The 26456-nt window shown below is 42.1% G+C and overlaps 1 protein-coding gene and 1 long non-coding RNA gene across 4 annotated transcripts in view; both read left to right on the top strand.

Annotated features, from left to right (window-relative positions):
- The window catches only part of LOC307043661, a 401538-nt gene that overhangs the window by 70377 nt on the left and 304705 nt on the right, over positions 1-26456 (top strand). The window lies entirely within an intron of this gene.
- The window catches only part of micu1 (mitochondrial calcium uptake 1), a 39240-nt gene continuing 13679 nt past the window's right edge, over positions 896-26456 (top strand). Inside the window, exons 1-6 of one of the 3 annotated variants that reach the window (XM_079686067.1) lie at positions 896-1054; positions 5320-5484; positions 6846-7038; positions 8908-9070; positions 16584-16627; positions 26393-26449. In XM_079686067.1, coding sequence (XP_079542193.1) covers positions 5321-5484; positions 6846-7038; positions 8908-9070; positions 16584-16627; positions 26393-26449 — 621 coding nt within the window. In that variant the 5' untranslated portion in view covers positions 896-1054; position 5320. Of the gene's footprint in view, positions 1055-5319; positions 5485-6845; positions 7039-8907; positions 9071-16583; positions 16628-20772; positions 26450-26456 lie in introns of those variants that run through there. The other 2 variants (XM_079686068.1, XM_079686069.1) reach the window with 2 other exon arrangements.

Below are 26456 nucleotides of genomic sequence, written 5' to 3'. Positions count from 1 at the left end.
ATTATGTTTTTGATTTGAATTGCCAAAGCTGCCAAGGTGTATATATTTTAAAACTTACCAAATAAACAGTTTCAGTAATTTTAACCACTGAGGTTCTAAACAATCTATCTATATGTAGGCTACCTGTGCTATGCTAACAATCAGTTTCTAATCATAGCCTACATGTTCTAATATGGTGTAAAGTACATTTATAATTTTGATTTGAGTTTGAGTATTTCAATTGTTTGCTACTTTTTACTTCTACCCCACTACAATTCAGAGGTAAATGGTGTACTTTTACTCCATCACATTTATTTAATACCTTTAGTTACTTTGCACATTTTGATTAATGATTTGAATTATAAATATCACTTAAAAATAACTTTAGTTACACCTGGAGTATCAGCTACCCTACAGTGTACAAAGTAATTCAAACTAGCTGCACCTTTACCAGCTTTTATAAACACATTAATGTATCGCTAATTATAATAAAAACATATCATATATTATTTTGCATAATGAGTCATTTTACTTTTGGTGCATTTTGGTGCGAATACTTTTGTACTCTTACTTGTGTAACCTTTTGAATGCAGGACCTTTACTTGTAACATACATGTATTCATACACTATTACGTCAGTACAATATCTTCTTCCACCTGTGCATATAGGGTATACAAAACCAAATCTGAATAAATAGACTACTATTTGAATAAGTTAAAGTAAAAGGGATGCTCAGCATTGTTTTCCCTCTTCCAGTTTATGTTTGTCCATTCAGCTCCCATATGGTGAAGGAATGTGTTGAACAGAGGAGCAAGCCATATTCTAAATAACATAAAATTACTTGAAAGTACGTGAAAGTTGTTAGCAGCAAATACACAGACAGCACATCCCCAGCAGTGGTGGGACACAGCTCGTCTGAGCTGCACTGGGCGGGCTGCACGTCGCCCCTCCCCGCTGTGTGCACGGCACTCGGTGAACACGGAACTGGTACTCCATCTCTGCAGACACAAGAGGGAAGGTGAAACGCTGAAGACATTATCGTTTTGGACTGACTGGCGTTTGTGTTGTCATTAACGTGAGTAACCGAGCCGCTTCTATGCTAAGACAGCCCTCTAACGAAACTCTATGTAGCCGACGAAATAGCCTTTTCATGAGCTTATAGTGGACGTTTATGCTAATGCTCACTGTTAGCTTGCTAACTAGCTGGTGTTAGCTGTCGTACGAAATAATTATCGGGGTGCTGGACTCGCTAGCTAAGCTTGTGACATTAAGAACTGAAGTAATGCGCATTTAGGATTGGTATTGAAAACATATTAATGGTTAAAAGACAGCGAGTATAACATTACTGGAGGCTGTTGTCAACCACGTTAACTTAATGCTAAAAACAAACATTGGGGTGCTTGTGCTTCATTGGAACAACTTTGGAGCTTCGGGTGTCCACTCTGACAGGTCAAACACATCCCTTATTATAATGCAAAGATTATGTGTTTTTTTTCTTCTTACCGCTGTTATGTTATATTTACCAGTTAACTTTAGCTGTTGATGACTGTGTGCAGTGTTGTTGTCAAAGACCCTGACAGCTACACACTGGTGGGGATCATAAAATCATGTCAGCCACACCCCTCATGAAAACGCAATGTTAGTGGGTGATCTTTTTAAGATTGTGTTTGTGTTATATGGTTAGATAGTTGTGAGAGGAAAATATATGAACAGGTTCCTTTTTTTTTGCTAACCTGTGATGTTAAATTATCTTACTTTTTAACATTGATGGTATTCTCCCTGGACCTCAGTTTTTGGTAGTTGTGTGTCTCACAAAACTAGCTATCAGGGCATTACACAGAACCTAGGAGGTTTTTACAGCTTCTGTTTGCTGCCCCTTTTGGATTTCTTTACCTGCAGTTATGTCACAGTTCTCACTGATATTCCAGTTAGGCGGATAACAATGGCTATCCAATGAGTCACCACGCTTTGAAAAGGACCAAACCTTTGTGTATGATTTACCGTTGTCTGTTTACAACTGCATTTTATTTTATTTTGAATAGTCAACATTCTAAATAACGGATGTATGGGGATGATACATTTTATAAATCACCTCATAAGTTAGTTGTCATAATTCACAAGCAAGTCACAGACCTTGGTAGAAGGTAACCATATCAACTTTTCATCATCTTTGCACCTGGTACTTTTGGCAATAATCCACTCCCACTGTTTAAATCTATGCTTCGAGGCAAAACACATCCCTAGGCAACAGAGGAACTGCAAAGTTTAGTGGCTTGGAACAGCACAGTTTACTGTTGTTCGAGATGAATGCATCACTAGTTTCAACTCGGAGCATAAAACATAATTTTAAGTGCCCCAGGCTGTTAGGGTGTCCGACTGCCCGCTCCTTTGCTGTCCCTTTTGGTTTTTACTGGATGTGATCATCCAAGTACCGGGCAGTGTTCACATAACATAAACACTTATCTCTCTCATGGGGCATCTCAACGTTTCACTGCCCGTAAAGTCAGAGATGACACCTCAGAGATTGGACTGATAAATGACAACAATAAGGATGCCTAAAGGAAGGTGGTGATGGACCTATCAATGGTTGAAAGGAAACAACCTATCTGTAGATATTAAGAAAACTAAAGAGATAACGTTGATTTTAAGAAGCCCTAAAACGTTCAGCCACCAGTTCGCAATCCGCAACATCCCTATTGCTTTTGAGTAAATATGTCTTATAACTGTATTTATGAGGTCCCAGCTCAGTTTCAGTTCCCAGTATTCAGGCTGAGTGTAACTCTGGACTGTGCTGTGGGACTGGCTGCACTGAATGGCTTTTAAAATGTTAACCAAATGAATGCCTTTAAACACTTGGCTTACTATGAAAGGATACAACTGGGACAGCCATATGCTGAATAAGCCATCCTTTATTCTAAAAGGTAGGCATAATTGGATGTAAAATATGATGGTCTTTGGCTGGGATTTGCAGTGTAGGTAATATATGCGTTTGATCAAGACAGAGAGATGCTGATAACTCTTTTCAATTATATAAACAGTGGGATTTTTTTCTAAATGTGACAAACGGTTATGGATGTCTATTGCTTCATGGATGTAGAACAAAGACAAGAAAGGGTGGATCCAAGTGACTGTATAACTGGATACTGTTCTAAGAGTAAATCTCTAAGAAGCAGCTTGAGAAATCTTTTACCAAAAATGATGTCCATCAGTGACCTTTAAAAAAAAAAAAAAAAGGTTTCACAGATCATGGGTAACTTTGACTTTGATAATTATTTAATTTCATCTCAGCTGAATGGGCGGTCCTCAGCTGCTAGCTTAGAGTCATACAGTCTGTGTTTTTGTTTGTTTGTCCCAATGCCTCTAGTGTATTAGGGTTTTTCTATCATATGTGTGTACGTTTCTGTGGCAGAAATCTAAAAAAAGCAGATCTGATATGGGCATCAAAATATTATCTCAGATCAGATTTGGAGAACTGATCCAGAAATGATGGCCTTCTTTCTCATCAATTCCATTTTCTAATTTACAGATATGGCTAATTGTTCATGTTGTATTGGTACTGACATGATATTTGATTATATTTGGTGGAAACATTTTATCCAAATTGACTTAAAATTAAACCGATGGACTGTCCACTCCAAGTAGGGAATGAGTCCTTACCCCAAGTGAAGGAGTTCAAGTATCTCGGGGTCTTGTTCTCGAGTGAGGGAACAATGGAGCGTGAGATGGGTCGGAGAATCGGAGCAGCGTGAGCGGTACTGCAGTCCCTTTACCGCACCGTTGTGACGAAAAGGGAGCTGAGCCAGAAGGCAAAGCTCTCTGTCTACCGGGCCATTTTCGTTCCTACCCTCACACCTATGGTCATGAAGGATGGGTCATGACCGAAAGAACGAGATCGCGGGTACAAGCGGCCGAGATGGGTTTTCACCGCAGGGTGGCTGGTGTCTCCCTTAGGGATAAGGTGAGAAGTTCGGTCATCCGGGAGGGACTCAGAGTTGAACCGCTCCTCCTTCGCGTCGAAAGGAGCCAGTTGAGGTGGTTCGGGCACCTAGTTAGGATGCCACCTGGGCGCCTCCCTAGGGAGGTGTTCCAGGCACGTCCAGCTGGGAAGAGACCAAGGGGTAGACCTAGAACCAGATGGAGGGATTATATCTCTTCTCTGGCCTGGGAGCGCCTTGGGATCCCCCAGTCAGAGCTGGTTGATGTGGCAAGGGAAAAGAAAGTTTGGGGCTCTCTGCTGGAACTGCTACCTCCGCGACCCGACCACGGATAAGCGGGTGGTCGGGTGATGGATGGATGGACTTAAAATGGACTTAAAATTATTTCATTTAAACCGTATACTGTAGATGCATGACAAGCATATTCATTGTAAACCAATTAGCATGGTCAGTGCCACAATGTAAGCGCTAACATATTTGTTTCTTTTGTGCCATCAGCTTACATTCAAGTTGTTCTGTTGCATTGGAAAGCTTTATTCCTTTCCCTTATTTACGTAATATCTGTGGCACCAGTCTGACTTAGCGTCAGTCTTCAGCTTCATACAAAATGGTACGCATGCATGCTTGCGGTTCCCCTTAGTCCCAATTGCCATGGGCTGCCAAACACTCCAATTAGCTTATGCCATGTCTTAGTCTGTCTTTCTACCAAATCAGTTTGCCATCCGTGTCTGAATTGTTAATACGATATCGACAGGTGGCAGCTTCAGGCCTCAGTGGGATGAACTCTTCAGTCCCATCCTTTGTGCCACACGGGAGCTACAGATGCACACGAGTAGCCCCATTGCTTAATATTTAATCAACTTTCCATGACACAGATGAATGAAGCACCACTATAGTTGAAAATGAAGTTCTGGAGCTTAGCTGCACTGGTGGCAATTTGTTTTATCCCGTCTTTCTGTTGTTTATTAATTGAGGTGTGTGAGGATCAGGACATTTTATTCATTGATTTTTAAAGGTATAGTTTTTCCTGCAGAGCCGTTTGAAGACACATCCCACGAGTGCACTGCTATTGTTCTAAGCTTTGTCTCTTGAGATGATTGTTAATACATTCTGTGGCCAAATTGTCCAAATCCTTGCCTAAGACTTACACGACTTTCTGAAGAAGAACTGTTCTTAGCATAGTTGTAGCTATGGGCCACTTCTACAAGAAGTTCCGACGATATGTGTAGTTTGAAACTGTTTTATACTTGATTAGCCATCAGCGCATGCATTATTTTTCTATGCTCACATGCTGGAAATCACGAAAACGAAATTGTTGTACATTTTTATACAGTACAGTCCTGTATGAGCCCTGTTATAAGTGGCAGCTTTATCACCACACCCTTTGTTTCTTTACTTCCCGCAGGATGTTCCGCTTGCGGGCATTGTCCGCAGTTTCGGTGGGGCTAACGCAGTTGACCCGCCGTTACAACAGTGGGGCTGTGCGAGGGTCTGGCCGGAGGAGGCTGATGCTGGCTGCCCTGGCTGGGGTCACTGGTGTGTCTGCCAGTGCTGGACTGCTCTGGCAAAGGTAAGTCTGAGCCCAGAATTACCTCTGCTGTGCGCTTATGATGAGTAGTACTGGGATAATGATAATTGCCTTCTACTATTATTGTCATTTTAAAGAGTAGTTTGGCTTTATCTAATTATCAATCAAACTTGCTCAACAACCCCAAACACTGTCTTACTCACAACGTCAAATCACTGGGATTTTATTTTCCATGCTTTTTTTTAGCTGCCTTTTTGTTCTTGTTTCTTTGACTGGACCATGCTTCTCTTCACACCATAACTTCAGGCTTTATCTGGCGCGGAGCCTATTCAACAAGTAATCCTTGATCCACATCGAGTAAACTAGGATTTGCTCGTGGTTCAGTTTTTGATTGGAGTTTTTTTTTTTAGCACATGCCAAAGTCGATTCCCCTCCGTTACATACAAATGTTAAGGCCGCTACACATCAACCTGAGAGCAAACAACGCGTACCGAAGGCGTCCCGACTTTTACGTCGGCTACGTCGCCTGCGTCGCCCGCCTACGCCGCCCGCCTACGAACACATCGCAAAGACTTCAGTCGACGAGTGGCAATAACTGTCCTTACCATCAGGCAGCGGTAGTGTGTATTTGTCATTCAAAAGAGGCAACAGCCAATCAGAGTGATTTCTTTGGCCGACTTTCTTTGTGTTGAATCGGCCGCGGGAGGTGTGAAAATGTGCCGTAAAGCAATGGCGTTGCGGGACACACCAACCTGAGTAGGGCGCCGCAAATGCCTGACTGTTACGGCCTCTGACTCCCAAAATCGGGTAGGTGTGTCAGGGCCTTTAGGGAAACCACCCATTGAAGTTGCTTACCTGCATTTCTGTTGACATGCCAAGGCACCACCCCAGGAGTGTCGCATAATGTTTTTATGGCTATTCATTACTAACGAGGCTTGTGTTTAGTTAAGGGAGAGTTTTGACGTTAGAGCTCTATGGGGACAGAATGACTGTGCAAGAGGCGGAGTGATGGATGCGGCCTCAGGGCATTTAAGACTGATGGGACGAGACTGTTCCAGGCCCTCACCCCAGGCTTCATTCTTGCTCTCTCTCGTTAAACTGAATTATTATGAACCCAAGACAGACTCTGCTATTTATTATTATTATTCCAATTTTCAATTTAGTCTGAAGATGGTCAAGTGGGAGCTTGCCCTGGTAGACCTCTCAGCAAGCAAAACACAGCACAGCACAACGTCTCTCTGACTCCCCCAGAATCATAGCTGCAGAACAAAGTCAGCCACACACATCACCAAATCTACTTCAAGAGCAAAACACAGAAGGGTATTGCAATACATTTGTCTTTGTAAATGACATAGAAATGTCTCCCTGGTCTCCTTCTAATTCGTTTTTTTGTTGAAAACTAGAGCATATGCTGAGGCGGGGCCTTCCGTTCGACACTTTGAGCAAACAGCCGGAGAGGGGGTGGATTTCGTGAAGGATGCCGATGCCGAGACGGAGTCGGAGAAATCGGTGGAGGCCAGCAGCGGAGACGAAGAAATAACTGAAGGCGGTGAGGAAAAAAAAAAGAAGCAACGCTCTGGATTCCGTGACCGCAAGGTAATCAATAAATAATCAACATTCAACTGTTCACTTAGTCCAGTAGTTAATTCACCTCGAAATGTGTTTTGAAAGCCCTCCCAATCAATGATCAGAATGCAAAAGCCAGTATATTTTTGATGCAATATTTTACGAACAAAGGAATCTGCACGCATTGTGCTGTCATACAGATTTTATTGATGTTAATTAGGTACCAGGCGACAAAGGACAGCCCGAAAAAAAAAAAAGGCCCTTTTGATATGGTGCGAAATACACAGTGTGTAGTTCTATATATTACCGTTGGAGGACCAGGAAGAAGGAATGAGGGAGAGTTTTGAACTGTGGATGCAATTTTCTCAAAGGAAATGTGATGCAACAGTACATATGGGTGTAGCTGTAACAATTGTGCAATCACTCTTGCCTCAGCAGCAGCCTCAGCCTGCTGAAAGCATATACAGCAGACGTCTAGGGAGCAGAACGTTTTTAGTGAATCACAGCACTGCAGGACTCACTAGCGTGTTGGTAAAAATAGCTTGTTTGTTCCAGCTCGCTCAGTACGTACAATAAAGAGTCTCTGTCTAATAAAGTTTGCTGTGTGAAGTTGTGTGCAAATCTTCAAAATGTGCATCTGTTCTTCAAATGTAGATCATTTGTTGTTGAGATTGTGGGTACTTCCATATGTTTTTCTTTATTTTTGTCTGAAAACACTCAAATTACTAAAGTGCAAAATTATGTAGCAAGAGGGAATTTCCACTCAGATTTTCATGTTCAGTTCTTACTTTTAAAAAGATCTGACACTTGCAGAAAAATCTTTGAGAAACTGTAATAAATAACTGGTGTAAGTTGAAATTCATCCCCTGGTTTTAAATGTGCAATTTTTGTAATGGAGAAGAGATTGCATCAATGGCTGAAAGCTTTCAAACCAGGCTAGAGTCTCCATCAGTGTGAGTGATGCTGCGATCAGTAGCCTATAAATCTGAGAAGATGAGATGACATCGTATCCCGGGCTTTCTGTTAGCATTTCCACATGACTGTGCCATAACCTCTCATCCATACGCTGATGGTTCCCTCCTCTGGGGGACACACTCTGGTGATTTCCCCATGGACCAATAAGATCTGCTTAAAAGGGGGAACCAACAAAGAGGCACGCAATCATCGCTACAGGCGCGAGAAGAGAATCCTTTTTGATGAAAGTCTGTTTCTCACTCTTTTTCTTATCAAGTTGGATTTGATAACGGCTTCAAGAAGTTGAAGCTGCGTAACGTATTTTACTTTCTCCACAGGGGAGTTTGTGTGGCGTACACAATCATTCAGTGTCACATCAAATAACGGTCTGTGTGGATTAGTGTAGCTCAGCTCGATTCCCAAACCGACACCGCTGTAACAATTTCCCAGTTTTGCTGCATTTGTTGGAAACTTTCTGCTGAAAAGCAAATGGCAGAGTCAAGGCAAACATTGACGTGGCTAATGTGTGTAACAGAGCTGAATGATTTAGTCATTTCCAAAATGTTGGACTCTGGTTTTTCATGCTGTTAGCCTTATGTGTGGTTGTCACAGCTTTGTGTGGCCATGATAGTTCCTGCAGTCTCTTCTGTTAACCTGTCAGTCTCGATGCTGTTGATAACACTATTTCCTTTTTTGATTACGGGATGCTTGAGTCGGGAGGATAATATACTTACCCCCCCTGAGTCCATCAACTTGTTTTTCTATCACCACCTGCTTCTTTATTCTGATCACTTCTCCACCCTCTTAACTCCACTTCAACTAATTTGACTTTCCTGCACACAGGATTGGATAGCTGGGTCTTGATTCGGTTGATGCTGAGGTATGTTAGAGTGGTGCTTCCGTCTCATGTGTGATCATTAATTGTGGTTCCTCTCTGCTTGGCAGGTGATGGAGTATGAGAACAGGATAAGAGCCTACTCAACCCCAGACAAAATATTTCGCTACTTTGCCACGCTGAAGGTCATCGGCGAGCACGGTGATGCTGAGGTTTACATGACGCCGCAGGACTTCATACGCTCCATCACTCCTAACGAGAAGCAGCCTGAGAGTGAGTCTCCTCTCCTTCCTTCTACCTGCTTTGCTTAGGCTTTATCACTGACTCAATCACATGATACAGATAGTTTCTATGTTCTTAATTATGTTTTTCTTTATCGCTTTTGTGTGTTTTTTAGATTCAGGTAAACTTATTTTTTTGCAATTCTTTATTTAGAAGATAGTCCACCAGTTACAAAGAAATAAACTTGCAGTTACAGGGAGTAATAAAGGTTTGTGATAAGAGAGCAGTTGGAATTGAAATCCTCCCCTCAGGTACATTTTTACAACATATACTTTATGTAGATGTACAATGGCATCGCTACTTTTTTCCACTCTACAAGTGAAGCTAAAAGATCCCCTATTGGAGCCAAAATCTGCACAGTAGTGCTTGGGGAGCTCAAGCTTAGTATCTAGGTCTTGCCCACACACCTGCACGATGCAATCACAAGCCAAGCAAAACCACAGCTTTTAGCACAAGCCACCTAGCTGCTCTGCTAGCACCACAGTAGCTTTGGCTAGGATATCTTTAAAATACATTTATGTTCAAGTTGACACATGTTAAAGTACAGACTTGTGGTTGTTATAGAAAGTAAAGTAACAGCTCCTCTCCCTCTCAAGCGTCCAAATTTGCAGCTAATTAATTCAGTCACAGTTATCAGTCATAACGTCTGGCATCAGATTTATAGCTTCAAATAAGTGATTAATACGAAATATTTCATTTAAAATTAACACTTGAGTATATATCAGCCTGACAAGAACTACTATTAGATTCAGTGGCGTTTTCTCCTGAGGCCAAGGGAAGCCAGGCCTCCCCTGTTTTTTCGGATTGTAGTTATAATTTTAATAAATAAATAAAAACACTTTGTTTAGTTTCGGAAATTCTTCTTTGTTGTGTGTTGCTGCCGGCCCGTCTCTCCCCCATTCTCATTGAGTATCATTGAGAAACGAAGCAACTATACTTCCAAGCCACGGCTTCGGAAAACGAAGAAGAATGGAACAGGCTAACAAGTGTGCCACTCTCTCTAACGGTTTCACCGAAAATAAATACCTCACGATGTCTATCCAATTACGAACTTGCTTTACTTTCACGGAAGAGATTTTTGGTGACAACAAATGTAACAAAGTAACATATTTACCAACACATGTTCTACGCCACTACATACTTACATTTAAATGTGTGCTCCCTCCGCAAGGGTTTTTGAAATTGGTCCGTGCGCAAAGGATTGTGGGGATTTTAAGGACGCGAAGTATACCCATGTGCAGCCTCGAAATTTCCCCCAAACCAAGGAGGCGGTCTCGGTGGAATTCCAAGTATGCTGGAGATTGGAACAGTACTTCGGCGACACTCGATGAGGTAGCATCCTTGAAATATTGGCTTGGAAGCCAGTATCCTCGTGATTGAGAAACGGCCAGAGTTTAGTCAGGGCCATGCCAAGGGAAGCCAGAGGCGGCTGGCTTCCCTTGCCTCACAATCCAATCAAATCGCATCAAGGAGTGAATCGGACGTAACCTGATTTTGTTTGTGAATTAATGCTTATTAGAGTTTCGCATGGAGAGTGCGTGCAGACCTGTCGGTTAGATAACAGGCGTGTGTAAGTCCTGCATCTGTATGATGTGTAAAATGATACCGGGTGCTGTAATCACTCATCTGGTTACGTTATTACATTGACCACCACACCCCCGACCCAAAAGAAAGGACGTATTATTGGCTTCCCCTAATTTTTTCCCCACGCCACGCTACTGATTAGATTACAGAAACTGTATAATATTTTACATGTACTTTGACTTTTTTGTTAGGCCATGGATAACATGGATAGGGCAGGGTATTATGACCTATACTGTAGCCAGCCGCCATGCCTCCATCTTTATATACAGTCTATGGTATGGAGTCTTTATCTCATCCGAGATTTGTATCTCAATTACACCCAGACAACCTTTCTGAAATTATATTACGCAACATAGCCTCCACCCCATGTTCCATCCATTTTACAGGGACACCATGCTTGGCAGTTCCAGACTCATGGTATAACGATCCCTCTGACTGTGCTCACAAATATGAAGGGAGGCGTGGAGGGGGGGCGGGTGACGGCGCTGTCCGATCGTGCTGAGTTGAGGGACTTACAGCACAGCAGTTGGTCTATCAGTTAACAGGTTCAAACCAGAGCAGATCTCAGGCGTCACACATGGAGCCAGTGAGAGATATTTGATCTCCAACCATGGGAGGGTTGGAAAGGCAGTGAGCTTAACTTGGCATGGACATGGATCCGCACCACTATCGTCATTATCCGGTTATTCAACACTAAAATTAATTTAAATTTGTGTGAGATTTATTATATGGCATTACATTAGCCTCCATCACAGACTTGCGGTTTAATGCACAGTGTGTGAGGATTATTACGTCCAGCACATTCATCCACAGTACATGAGGGAAGCCTGCAGCAGCGCTTAATAAGGACTTAGCAGGGCCTGTCACGTCTGCACTGCCTTTCCTGCTCACCTCAGCACTTCCATCTGTTAACCATGCTCAAGACTTGGCCCAGCTTGGCCCCCATTGGCCTTCCTATCTTATACCCAGTACTGCTTCCACCCACGTTATGATTCCCTAGTTCTTCCTTTCTCTTATCCTTCCTTTAGCACTACCAAAACACAATTTAAGAGCTCTGTTGGATGACAGAAGGTTCAGTAAAGCAGATGAAAAAGCCAAGAGAAGGTTACTTCATGGGCAGCTACTTTAGTCCCAAACCAAACTGAGGTTAACCAACAAACTCCAAGTAGTTCCAATCAATTAAAGAATTACAGGGCCCTGCAAGATATGAGACAATTTCACATATACAAATAACCTCACAAAAAGCAACTAAAAATGATTTGACAACTTTGTGATGGGGCTATACAGTTATTTATATTAAGAAATGTTGACGAATATGGAGACAGACTTGCAATAGGAATTTCTAAATTTCTAAAAAATAAAGGCGGAACTAAAATATGAGCGGCATCAATGTTTTCCCTGTTTATAGATTATATTGGATCATCATCCATTGAATCTAATCATATGGATGTAGTATTTTCCCTATAACTTTAGCAGGATTGACTGTGGAACAGTTTGAAATCCTGGATAGACCAGTTTTGTCCTTTCAAATGTGACAGACCTTGTTTACCCAGTATTTAGTCGTGAACTGTGGGCTTAAGCTCAGTGATCCAGACCCAGAAAAGTGAATCTCCCCTTAGGTGGAGACTGAGTTGAAGTTAAAGGATAATTGAATCTGCAGAAAAAGGTGGAAGGCTATTTTCAGAGGTCTTAGGTAACAAGGTTTTCTGTAACGCTGATGATGCAATGTTGAGTTTAATAATGAGATTATACTAACCGTCACGCTCAGTTAAATCAAGTTAATCTGATTTGATGAGACTGTTTCAGCAGGTCGATGTGCTACCAGTCCTTTAGTGTAATATCAAGAACCACGCTTGGAATATTCTGTATAATATTTTAATACTACATGCTACATTTAAGAGATTATAACCGCTAGTTCACACAAGAGTTTAGAAAACGATCTTTCCCACAATGTTTATTAGTTTGGATTACATTACTTTGGAGTCAGAACTGCAAAATGAATATCTCATGTTTGAAGTTTATTTGATTAGGACTAGTAAACAGTGGTGGAAATTACATTTCATATTAGTCTTGCAGGGAGGGGAATTATATTTAGCCACAAAACAAGTTAACGCCTTTTGAAAAGAAAGAAATTACAGAAATAACAGTTTGGAAAAAATATACATGCAGAGTGAGGACTACTCATTTCCATCTGAATCCAATCCAATCCACTTTATTTGTATAGCACATAATAAAAACAGAGGGTTTACCAAAGTGCTTCACACCAAACATAACATTATAATAAAATATAATATTACAACAATAGATAAAAGGCACACATAAGAAAAGATGAAAGGCACACATAATAATTAATAAACGTTACATAAAGGCTATGGACAGACAATAAAAGCATAAAACTCGATAAAACATAGCTCAGACTGACTCGAAAGCGAGGGAAAAGAGGTGGGTCTTTAGGCGGGACTTCAAAGTTTGGAGGGTGGGCGACAATTTTACATGGGGGGGGTAGGTTGTTCCAGAGCCTGGGTCTACCGCTGAGAAGGCTCGATCTCCCAGGGTCTTTTTCTTGGTTTTAGGGACTACCAGCAGCAGCTGATCAGCCGACCTCAAAGCCCTTGAGGGGGTGTACACCTTTAGGAGGTCGGAGATGTACTGAGAGGCCAGCCCATTAAGCAACTTAAAAACAAATAATAAAACCTTAAAATGGACAGGAAGCCAGTGGAGGAAAGTCAGAATTGGTGTGATGTGCTCATGCTTGCGTGTTCCTGTAAGCAGCAGAGCCGCAGCATTTTGTACCAGCTGCAGGCGTGCCAGCGAGGTCTTTTTAGGCCGGCATAAAGTGCATTACAGTAATCTATACGCGTAGAAACAAAGGCATGAATTACACGCTCAAAGTCTAAAAAGAATAAAACCGGTTTAATTCTGGACAGGACCCTCAAGTGATAAAAACTGGATTCAACCACAGAGTTTATCTAATTTAAAAGCACTGTCGATTTTGACGCCCAGATTAGTGACCATGGGTTTTGCATATGGTTGCAGGGAACCCAGGTCAATGGAAGGGACATCACTATTTGGTCCAAACACAATGACCTCCGTTTTGCTCTCATTTATGATTAAAAAGTTTAAGGCCATCCAGGCCTTTATGTCATTAAGACAGTCAACCAGGGGCATCAGAGAGCTGGTGTTTTTTAATTTTTTAGGGGTAGGTATATTTGGGAGTCGTCCGCATAAAGGTGGTAGGAGACGCCATGTTTTCTAAAAATGTGTCCAAGGGGGAGAAGGTATAAGGAAAATAAAATGGGCCCCAAAATAGAACCTTGGGGAACTCCACAGGATAGGGGGGCAGAAGACGATGTAAAGTCGCCAAGCCTAACAGAGAAGGATCTCTGGGACAAATAGGACCTGAACCATAAGGCAGTGCCCCTGATACCCACACAGTGCTCTAGACGAGAGATAAGAATGGAGTGGTCAATCGTATCAAAGGCATCTGTGAGGTCTAAAGGCCCTGACACACCTACCCGATTTTGGGAGTCGGAGGCCGTCAGAGGCAGTCGGTCATTCGCGGCGCCCTACTCAGGTTGGTGTGTCCCGCACCGTCGTTACTTTACGGCACATTTTCACACCTCCCGCGGCCGATGTCGGCCAAAGAAATCACTCTGATTGGCTGTTGCCTCTTTTGAATGACGAATACACACTACCGCTGCCTGCTGGTAAGGACAGTTATTGCCACTCGCCGACTGAAGTCTTTGCGGTGTGTTCATAGGCGGGCGACGTAGCCAACGCAGGCGAGGTAGCGGACGTAAAAGTCGGGACGCCTTCGGTACGCGTTCTTTGGTCTCAGGTTGGTGTGTAGCGGCCTTAAGGCAGGAGCCACACGAGGACGATAACGCAAACGGACCGCAATCGTTATCAAAAAAGTATTCCGTCCACATGCAACAGGCACCATAAACGTGTCCGTTCACACGAGGCCGCTCGAAAGCACTGTAGTACATATGCCAGGCCTGTAAGTGGCGCTGTAGTCCTGCCACAAAAGCAGCGAAGAAGACTTCCCGCGCATGGTTGCCATGGTTGCCCTTCTGTTTATTCTCCGCTGTGGACGCTCTGGCTCTTTTTCTCCCTCCCCGAGGCAAGCGTTTGCTCCTGCTGTAAATCTCTCCGGTTAGTCCACCAGCAGAGGAAAAACACCCACCTCTCCGCCTTTTCCAAGGGACGAGGGGACCGTGCGGCAGAGTTTTAGTTAGATTTTTTTCCGCCGGTCAACATGCCTGTTAAAGTTGAAATCTTCCGGACAAAGTGTCGGTCAAAGGTCTTCTTTATTATTTATTGAGCTTTAAAACAAATGAATAACGACTCTATATTATAATATAAGAATAGAAAACGGAGCCTCTCTTTTCCTCCCCCTCTTCTGACAGCCCAGCAGCTGATCTCTGAGCAGGAGAGGTGGGGAGAGGCGGGGAGAGGCGGGGCTATTGCTTCAACGTTATCAGGAAATGATCGTATAGGCGTAAACACGGAGCCGGCACTCACGCCTGGAAGCACGAGTGACGTCATTGAGCCAGGGTTCAGATTTAGCTCTGGCGCATGAGTTTCAGGGGAGCTACAATGTCAAGAGCTCCAGTGCAGGTAGAGAGAAAGGCTGAGGTTAATTGCTCAGTGTCCAGGGAGTCAGAGGACATCAGACTGGGCTAGGTTTACAAATGCGGGGGAGAAACTAGCAGCAGTGGAAGGTTTCATCCTAGGACCGTGACGAACAGGAGCGCATGATTTAAGACTATGACAGGGCAGAATTCAAATCAAATAACACAGGCAGGTGATCTGATAAAGCTGCATCACACACATTGACATTTGAAATGGGCAGATCATGTGTTACGTCCCCAGCTCGTTCAGGGTAAAAGGGAAGCAACACGAAACCAGATATTCTTGGTAAGAGGTTGATTTTAATAATAAACTCAAATAAAAATGATATAAACAAAAGTACAGGCTCTTTAAACAAGAAGCTGTCTATTTATAATATAAGTACACAAAAAGAAGGCCAAAGAGTATCACAGTCACAGAACAATACGGGTACTTAAGGCGAAAATAGTGAGGCGTCTAGCACAAATGCAACGCCGTCACAGAACATACCCAAACATTTGGAGAGTAGAGTAGCATACTGGCACAAATCCAGCGCCTCGAATGACGGCAGCGTCTCAGCTTAAGTAGCGTCATCAAGCGTCGTCCAGACCTCTTCCGGTGGGAGGAACTAAACAACGTCACACCGACGCGGTAACCATAGTACCTAAAGGCAGTCATATACACACACAGATACACATATATATATATACACACACACAGAATGCTCACAGGTCGGTTAATGCAGAAGGCAAGGCGACAGCATGGGATAAGACTAGGTCTAAAGTGTGCCCATGCTCTTGCGCGGGGCCAGATACATGTTGGATGAAGTTAAAAGCATCTACAACATCAAGAAAGTCTTTAGTTAGTGGCTTAGAGATACAACAGACATGCACGTTAAAATCCCCGACAATTAAAATCCATACACTGACATTGTGTTAGCAATGAACCAAACACCTTCATTTAACTTTCTATATGAATATAAACACTGCATACTGAACATCTTGGTATGCTGGTTGAAAACTTTTTCTGATGATGACAAGAGTCAAAGATGAATGCTGATGATTGTTTATTTTAAATGGTATGCAAAGTGGAAATGGGTTGTTAATGGCTGTTATTAATCTTGAGCACATGTCAGTGGTTACGACTGATTCAGTAATGACACCAAGTGAAAACATTTGATCCGCATCATAAATCTTGATGATCCTGCTGTGTAACTAGCTGGCTTCACATCTTGTTTGTTAAAATGTTTGACTCATCTATTTGTCTAATCTGTACGTCTGCTGATGTTCTCTCTGGTTCTTTTTTTCAGGTCTAGGACTGGATCAGTTCATTGTGAAGCGCTTTGATGGAAAGGTAAGAAGTTGGCGTCATGTCCTTACAAAAAAAAAGGGTCACCTTAGCAATAAAAAACGTCAGCAGCAGGGAGTTATTCAAATTATGTCTTAGAAACATTTCAGCCCCTGCTCATAAATTCAGTTTAAAGTAGCTTTGATTTCATAAATATGCTGCAAACTCAATGAGAATTGCATTTCCCCAGAAAGCTGTACTAATAACATATTTTTGGAGCTTATTTCTTTCCCCAGTTTACCAGAGGGGTTTATTCCCTATATTTACCAAGGTCAATAATTGCTTAAAGAATCAGTTCATCCAAAAATACAAATGAACACATTTCTCCTCACTTACTCCAGATATACATTGTGGTGTTGGCCATGAAGATAATTCCAGTTTTATTTGGCCAAGTTTAAAAATATCTGTTTTCTACACTCCTACAACCCACCCAAAAACAACACAGATGAATTAATGTGTTATGCGCCCTAAAGATCTGAACAATTCCATTTAAAGAAACGGTAACATCTCTTTGCAAAACAACATTCCACCTTTTATTAACTCTCTGAAAGATTGAATATGTTATTGTTTTATTAAAGAGTAGTCCCAAATGAAAGCTCAACATTCAGTAAAAATGCGGTCTTTAATTATTATTATGTTGTCTTTTTAAAGTTTTGTCAGATATAATCCCATAACTCTTAAATATTGATCCTTATTTCATGCAGAGTCTTTCTAAGAAAATGAAGTCCGCACTTGATAATTAGGGTTTATACGTTAGTGCTTTGGTTTTAAATATCCATACAAAGAGAATTAATTATAGGTGAGGTTTTGAAAAGTATGGTCCCTCCCTATTTAGCCAAGTAGCGAAGAAACACATAGGGAAATGAAGTGGGAATAAATGTCAAAGATAATATCTAAAAATGAATTCTGTAAACTGTTTTATAAATGGGCATTACTCTATATTATATACTTCCATATAAGTTAACTAGAGTTGTTTATCAATTATTATGCTGTATCTGTTTTTTATTTAGTAGGTACATGCATCTTTTGCTATACATTAGTCCTTTTTAAATGTAATACTAAATAAAAACAGTGAATAATATCCCTAAAATAATAATAAATCTATGAACAAAATATGAAATGCAATATAAATCAAAGATCCGCCACATTCATTCATCCTTCAGCCTGAAATAACGTTGAGGAAAAGGATAAATAGAACTGGAATGAGGTACAAATTGAGGCTATAGCTCAATGTCATTGAAATAAACAAATAGTCATCAGGGGCATTGGGGTTGCAGCATTGTGAGAGATGGCATATGGAAAGAGATAGAAAAGCAAATAGAAAACGCCATTACATTCTGTCAGGAGTGGGCGCAGAAATTAATAGAGAAAGATCCAGATGATGCCATCAGAAACACAGCTATGAGAATGTTAGCCTGCATTCCTGCATCCACTTTGTTCTTTATTTCTGTTGATATCTTGCCCCCAAGCTGAGATACTCCCATTGCAGGTACAATAGGAGAAACAAATGTGAATGACGGGGTACATGTTTTAAAAAAAGTTGAAGTTTGTTGTTCTTCACAAACCATCCCCTGTATACTTTTTTTTGTTTCTTTCATGCCTTTGATTTAGCTCCTGCTTTGCTGTCTGCTCCTCAACCATCAATTCATATTATTTTCCACTCCCAATAATTGAGACTATAACAAGATTATCTGGCTTTTTCAAATATTGTCTGAGCTCTAAAGGTTCAGAAAAAGATTGAAAGGGTAATGACGAAATATATTTGTTTCAACCTTTAACTAGTTCTTATAGACCTTCAGTTGGTTACACCTAGTTCAGTGTTGCTCTTTAGCTCCATCTCCACATGTAATCATTAAGAGAGACATTTACAAATTGGACATGTCCAGTGCATAATGACCTATTTGACAACAGGTTAGCTTTGATCAGGCTAGCCCCCTTATTTGTCCACAGACTGGCCTTACAAGAAGCTAATCTCTGTGCTCTAAATGCTAACACCTCTCTGCTCTCAGTCAGGAAAATAGAGACCATCAATTTAAATCACCACAATCATTATTTTCATTGCTGCTTTCCTTGGTATTGATTTGTGACAATTACTGCCCTCTCGATGATCCCAAAGAGCATCTCTCACCCCCAGTTGCCAAACCCCTCCATTCATTTAGTAATAGCTAATCAACAGTGATGATTGTAGATTTGAACCTCATTAGGAAATCCATCACCCTCCAGGCTGCTATGATGATGAGTTATTCTGTATCTCATCTCCATTCTCTATGCAGTTAAACCACACAAGTCGCTCAGCGTGGCTAAAGACTCTTTATCACTACGTTCCCCTTTTACTGCCTGCTGCAACTCGAACGTGATTTTTATACTCCTTACGTTTTCTTCAAAGTTCCCAGAGTTTTGATTTGAATATCTCTACAGCATATCAACCCAAAGGCTATAGGGATATACATTAATCCAAAGGAAATACAACATTCTGCAGCGACCTAAAATCAAAATGCAACACTCTTTCTTGTCTGCTTATGTAAATGTGTTGCTTATCTCCACTTCTTACGTTTGCTTATTTGCCATGCAAATCTCTAGATCTTCAACTGAGGGTCCGTGACTCCTCCAGGATAGATTCCAGTAATACGAATCTACAGTATTTTTAGCAAAGATAAATAGCTATTTCCGGAAAACAACAAACTGTTAATTTACATCACATTGAAGAATCATAAAAAGAAATTTTTCCGAAGGTCACTGATCCGTCCCTCTTTTAGCCGAGGGGTCGTTAGCCTGAACAGTTTTGAAGACCCCCACTCTACACACATGGTTTTCTCTGATACTGTATTTATCTTTTTATTTTCCCCTGAGATCTTCCTGCCATGGCCGGAGACACCCGAGAACCCCTCCCCCTCTGGCTCTGCCCAACCCCCTTTGGGCCCACAGACATGCATGCCACCTCCTCATTGGCTCTAAGCCCCCCTTAGCTAGTTGGCGGAGGAATAAACCATTACTGTTTCCTGCCATGAAATCCAGTTCACATGAAACTTAGACCTGCATAGAATTGAATGGGGATGAAATGGCCAACCCAGGTACAGTGGTGCAATATCTGGAGTGTAAATCAGGAAGTTGGTGGAGGGTGTGGTGAAGTAGAAAGGGAGTGTTTCAGCTGGGGGTTGGGTGATAAACTGCAATGAAGTCTAAGGTCGATGGCAGAGAGGTGTACAGCAGTGCGTGAGAGTAACATGAGAGCTCTATTAAAGGCCCCCTGTGTCTCCCTTCCCATAGTTTCATATAAAATAGCCAGGCCAACTCAAAGACGTGTCACATACGTACAGTGTAGTCACAGCTAAGAGGAAGAGTGTTTCATGGTGGTATACACCTCTCATGTTTTCCTATCCCCGCCCCCTCATGCTGACACTCTTTTGTTCCAGGTTCCTTCTGTATGTAAACAATACAATAGGGTTGTTTTACAACCGCTGTCCATATTGACCCACCCTGTGTGTTTAGCTTTTATGTTCCTGTCCATATGCACACAGCCATTTGAGAGGTCTTTAAATGTTTGCTTGTTTTCATTACACCATGGTCCCTTCCCCGATAATTTTGGCATGCTTACTGCTGTCGTAATCTAGTGTTGATGTGACCTGACGTTACCATTGTTAACTGCTGGTGATTCTACCGTGCTCTTATCAGCCATCCTCGCTCATTCAAGTAACGAGTAATCCCTCCATTTTCTCTCTCCTCCCTTCCTCGTGAATACAAATCATCCTCAACTCCCCTTCTCCCAAACTCCCTACTTTTTCTCTGTCTCCTCCCCCTATCATCCCATTTACTGATCCCCATTGTCCACCCATAAACTCCCCATCCCTCCTCCTTCTCCTCCTCTCCTCTTTTGTCTCCCTTCCTCTCTCCTCATCTACTTCCCGTTCTGCCCCTCCCTCTCTGCAGGACTTCTGGCAGGTATGGGGTGTGTGCCGAGCAGCATGTGTGCACCTGAATGAAGCAACTGCACTTTGTATTCTCTACCAACCCCCTCCTTCTCATTGTCCTCCTCTTCTGTCTAGTTTTCTATCTTTCTATTACTCACTCTCTCGCTGCTCTGTAGTAACACAGGGGGCATAGCTATTCATTGGTGTTAGTCCAGGGGAACAGCTAAATAAGTAGTTTTTCTGCATTTACCCCATCTCAGCTTCAGCAAGTGTGAACCCAGAGTCACAGCCTCAGTTAGGTTTATGACCGCTGTGTATGGGCCAGCAGCCAAACTGTGCATTACAGTGTATCCTTTTCAACAAGACATTGGTACACTGGGGATAAAATGTTGAATCATCTTCGAGCTTTTCTCTCACCGGGTATATATTCTGTAGGTGTCATACCCAGCCTTGTAGGGGAAGTCATACAGTGTGAGGATAGAAGTAGAATAAGAAGAATAAAGCACCAGCACCCTACAAGGACACTTAAATCACTTATTTCACTTACATGAATGTGTATGAGTTGGTTCATTTGAGCATATACTTTCTGCTTGTTGTTTCCAAATTTGCTCCAAAAATGTTTCACCAGAAACCACTGGGAAACTTTTCTGTGATTCAAATGCTTCTCATGTACACATTTATGTGTGAATAAATGAGCCTTGACCTATTAGCTTAGCTCCTAAATGATTTGGCTTTTCAGCAGGTCTGAATGTCTGTCAGTCAGGATAATGCAAAGATTATCCAAAGGCAGCAAAGGGCAGGTTATAACCTGTGCACCTGATAATGACAGGGAGTGTCAGACACCAGAGTAGGCACGCACCCTATTCTGTGTGCTCTAGTATGAAAACTCTGTATTAGTATCGAACATTGTGTTAGAGACCTCCCTGTTGCCCTTTGTATCGCTTGTCAGAGGCAGCTGCGTGCCAGGCCATCCCTGCTGAATTATTGAAAGTGAAGACTTTATGCTTTGCCTCTACAGGGATTATTAAGATGCAGCCCTGCTGCATAATTCATAATTAGTCAGTGCCCCTAAGGAAAATCTAAAGGATTTTTTTTGACAAACATCAAGCCTTGCAAAGCTGAGATGAAAAGAGCAACTAAGATTTATAAGGAGCCTGTATTGGTCAATGCCAAATCCTAGCAGTGCTGTTCCCCTGCACTCCCTCTGTCTTGCTTTTATAAACACACCTTTTCTTCCTTCATCCCTTTGAAGAAATGCAAGCTCTAGCTTTACACATGCTTTGGCACTGTAGCCTTTTTCCCAGCATGCACTGCTCTATTGCCTTTGCCTGTGTCTCACAGAGAAGTAGCTGGTGGTGGCGCCCCCTCTCTGCGCATGGTGGCCTCACAGGGTGTTTTTTTGGACCCAGGAAATGGCTCTGACTGTTAGCTAACATCGAGGCTGTATTGATGTGCTTGACAAGCCTTCACAAATCCATCCTCTGGATTGTCCAGATGTCAGTGCTGCATGATATTTGTAGAGCATGGTTTAGAGTCACTGAAGGCAGGAAGTACATTTAAAAGGTATCCAAACTGTTCCTACATGCTGTGGCCCGTTAAAGCATCTGCAGCGTGACCAGCTTCGACTGAGAGCCGACACCTGTCACTCAGAGGAAGTGCAGTGGCGGGGCTGTTCCAATGCAAAGGAGCCTCTTGTCACAGCAACTGTTGTCGTGTTTCCTCTTTCTGATTTCACAGGAAGCTCCCAGGGGCCGCTGTTTGGAATGTCACTCCTCTATATCTTTGTCTTTTTCGCACTGTCCTCGATTCTCTCATGCTTTCTTTGCCTTTTCTGTCAATGTTGATCTCTATGAAAGCTAACACCCACAAACACAGTGACGCACACAACACATTTCTCTCTTTTTCCAATCTCCTAATCTACAGTAAAAGAGGTTGGGTTTTCCTTACACCCCGTCAGGTAATTTGTTTCCTCCACTCCCATTGTGAGACAGATGCCATTCCTCTGTGACTGAAATTTGTTTATGTAGCGTTCCACTTCAGCTTCTATTATTGTCATTTGCGCTCCCGGAATAATTAGGAGTTATTAACAGTACACCTGTTCTGCGGTTACCTGAGGGATTAGAGGTAAAAAAGCTACTAACACATCAGTATTCTCTCAACCTGCACACCCACCTTCATAAAAGTGATATTGTTCTATGTATGTGTTCAAGGCAGAGCAGGAGGTATTATAGAACCATGTAGTGGGTCTGTTTTTTCTTTGGGGCTTGGATGGATACTGTGTTATACTTGTATGTGTAGCAGTGTGAACTTACACACTGTGAGAGCTTTGTGACACTGTTCAAAAATGTCAGACAAAGACCTGGGCTGACTTCAGCCTCTAGCAGGTCATTCCCTTTCCCCTGAAAACCCTCATCTTTTATTGAGCCTGTCAAAGTGTCAGTAACCCCAGAGCTGCCCCATCACACAAAGCGACATCAAGGTTCTGATCCATTTTTAATGCATTTGTCCCCTCTTTCACTCACTCTATGCTGTCTGTCTTTCACACTGCACACATCTCTCTTTTTTCAAATCAGTATAATCCCACTGCTGTAGCGCTCCAGTACACCATGTTCCACCGAGACTCACCTGTACAAAAGAGGAGGTCGCTAGGGAACGAGCATCACTCAAGCCGACACTCACAACACACATGATTTGCTCCCTCTACAGCTTGAGCTTTTCATCTTTAGTGGCATGACTCAGCCCAGACTCATAAATGCATCTCTTTGTTGTGGCACTCTTAAGGAGACTAGCAGACGGCATTATGACATTGTCTTAAAAAGTGTGATAATTAATATTTTAAAGCTTTAAGACAAAACATGTGGCTTATATCCTTTTTCTTACATCATCCACTTCCCTCTTTTCCCTTTCTCTTGTTATCGGGTGTCTGCAGCTGCAGTGTTGGACAGGGTCACAGATCTAATCAATAACAAAGCACTGCAGCCGCTACAGTGGTATGGCCAAGTCTGAGCTGTCATCGGCTCCTAAACCAAGTGCACAGCCACACAATGTGCTGGAGCAGCATATCAGAAGGGAAGCTAGCAGAAAATGGATGGGTGACACATAATATATTTGAAGTGTCAACGTTAAAAGATTGCAGGATAATGTGTTGAATTATGCCTCATCTCCATCACAGTCACATCAACACTACAGTATCAGAATGCTTTATTTGTCCCGGGCGAAATTGGGTTTCATGACAGTTGCTCCATTTTACAATGACATAAAAATAACAGCTGCCAGAATTATTTTATTATGAGATGATAATTATGCCCATTGTCAGAAATGCCTGCCTTCTCATCAGCAAAGCTTTGATATAACTGAAGCCAACAATGTGATGAGGTTAATTTGATCTTTTTAAGTTGTTTGCATAATATATTAGGAGATCTTTTTTTTTAAAGCTTTGATAATTTGTTGACAGTTTTCTACAGTCAGAGATAGTTTGTAAAAACTGTGGCTATATAAATGTTAAAGCATATAATTCTTCAGTTTTTGATTCTACAGTTAATTATAAATACTCCAACAGCTTCTTATGCAATCCAAGTTTTGCATGGTGTGCTTAGAAAGTGTTTCTAAAGCACTCTGTGAAATGAGCAGATGGTTAAGCAGCCTCGTTGTATGCTTGCCTCTGGCTTTGCCTTGCATGTACAGTATGGGTCTCATTTGTTGGACTCTCTTTGCGTGCGCTAGTTTAAATCTGGCAATGGCCGCTTTTGGGCTGCTCCATTGCCTGGTGCTCTGGAGAGATTAGCCCTGACCAAACCCTTAACCCCGTCTGTGTGTATATGACTACATTAGACCACCAGCTCCTCCAGCCAGCAGCTCTGTCAGGACTGATGCTTCTGCCTCAGCTAACAGGCTATGTGTGTTGTTCAGCCAAACATCTGGACTTTGCCATAGCGTGGCTAACACATGCAAAGATGTGTGAACACATAGGCAGGCTGAAGGCAGAAAAAAAAAATACACATTCAGCTATGAAGCTGACACTTATCACACTGACAGACGTAGCGTTAGCTTTTAATTAACTTGAGTGCTGCAGCAGGAAGATTTACAGTCATTGGAAGATTAGTGCTTTGGGAAAAATCTAAGATGGGTGTTAAATGAGTGACTCCAATGAAGTAGAGATCCTTTTAGTAATTGCAGCCACATATTTTATAGGCCTAATGTCCTCTGTGTAGATCAATCAAAACTGACGAAAGACTAAAGTAATGAGACACATTCTTGGCAATCAAATGAGCTAATAGGTGTCTCTTGTAGGTACAATTTATTTTGACCATTTATCTGAATAATATATGCGTGTGTGTGCCATTCAGTGGCTAGTTGCTGGAGCACCCAACTGCAGTAGAAAGCTGAGGCCTGAATTGTTGACAGAATGATGAAGGGTGACAGGAAAGCTTGGTTGTGGTTTAATAGGAGAGCCACAAAAGCCAAGGTGAAACCCACAGCACAGTGATATACACACAGCCATACCTCTGTGACTGTCTGAGAGAGTGCGCTATTGTTACATCATACGTTTGTGGGAGAGATTCACAGTATGGTAGCATAGAGAAGGAAACAGAGGGAAATCTATAAGCAGGTAGCTCTGTGGATGCAGTGGGAACCTATCTTCTGACAGGGACACACTGCATTAGGGTAGACTAAAAAGATCAGTGCTTGTATGGGATTTAGTATGCCCATACAGAGCTCTTCCTCCTTCTGCTGAACATGCATGGCTCCTGTCTTTGGCAATTATATTTGGATTAGATTCCTTGAATATCATTTTGGCAATTCTGCGGGGTTGTATTTTGTCCTTGAGTCAGAATGCCGAGAGAGAAGCATTTTTTTATTATTACGCCTAATGTGCTTTGTTCCTCTGTTCTGATCATTATAATGACTCCCAGTGTGTTTATACATCTTGTGTGTCCTTGCGTGGGCCTGAGTATTTGTGAGCCCATTAAAGTACACACTTCTGCTGTTGTGTGTCTTTTTTTGTGGACAGGCATTACGGTTCCAACTCACCTTAGGGCTCTCTCGGGTTGTCATTGTTCCAAACTCAGAGACCAATACCAACCTCTTTTACTCACTTTTTTTTCCTTCTTTCTATATGTACACACTTGTCCTTCTTTAGTGTTCTCTCACACTTACACACATGCAAACACCTGAATGCTTATTACACCAAGAAGGAAAATGTTGCCTTGAGTTATCTCTCTGTGTCTGTCTTTGTCTCTAAACCAGTAGCACTGTTTCGAAAAATAACCTTTTTTTTCTTTGTCACCTCCCCCTTATCTCTCCCACTCCCTGCTCCCCTTACACTCTAAATGTATATGCCATCTATAATTCACGTTACAGTAGAAACCACTATTTGCAATATTTGCATCACTGACATGTAAAAGATAGACACGGATTGGGGACATATCATGAGGATGGAGTGGGTTAATGGGGAAATAATGAAGATGTTATGCTATGAATGAGGATGCCACTCAAATATTAGTATTCAGATATGTTTGTTTTTTTCCCAGTTTAATAAAAGCCTATATTTTAAAAGCAAATCTATGGGACTTGATTTGCCATGTGCACTCAGCGGAAAGCTCCCACACAATACATGCTTGTTATAACAGCCTTGTTAGTAAAGCTGCATCAATCTTACAGACTGACAGCTTGACATATTTGAATCCTTAATTTGAGTGGTATCCCACCATTATGTTGTTTTGAGCGCGATGCTTTCTGTGTGCAACTATAAGAATGCTTGTCTCTGTCGTTGAAGGCCCTGCTAAAGACAGCAGAGGCCACGCCGTTCTCTAACAGTTGTTTTTCCTCCTCCTTCCTCCTCCTCTGAATGGACCTCTTACAGACGGAGGTAACTCCACATGGGTTCACCGCGGCCCAGCTCCCCCCTCCCCTTCCCCAGGCATGCT

The sequence above is a fragment of the Notothenia rossii genome (assembly GCF_949606895.1).
Source record: "Notothenia rossii genome assembly, chromosome: 6".
Classification (NCBI taxonomy): Eukaryota; Metazoa; Chordata; class Actinopteri; order Perciformes; family Nototheniidae; genus Notothenia; species Notothenia rossii.
This window is presented reverse-complemented; position numbering and strand designations above follow the sequence as displayed.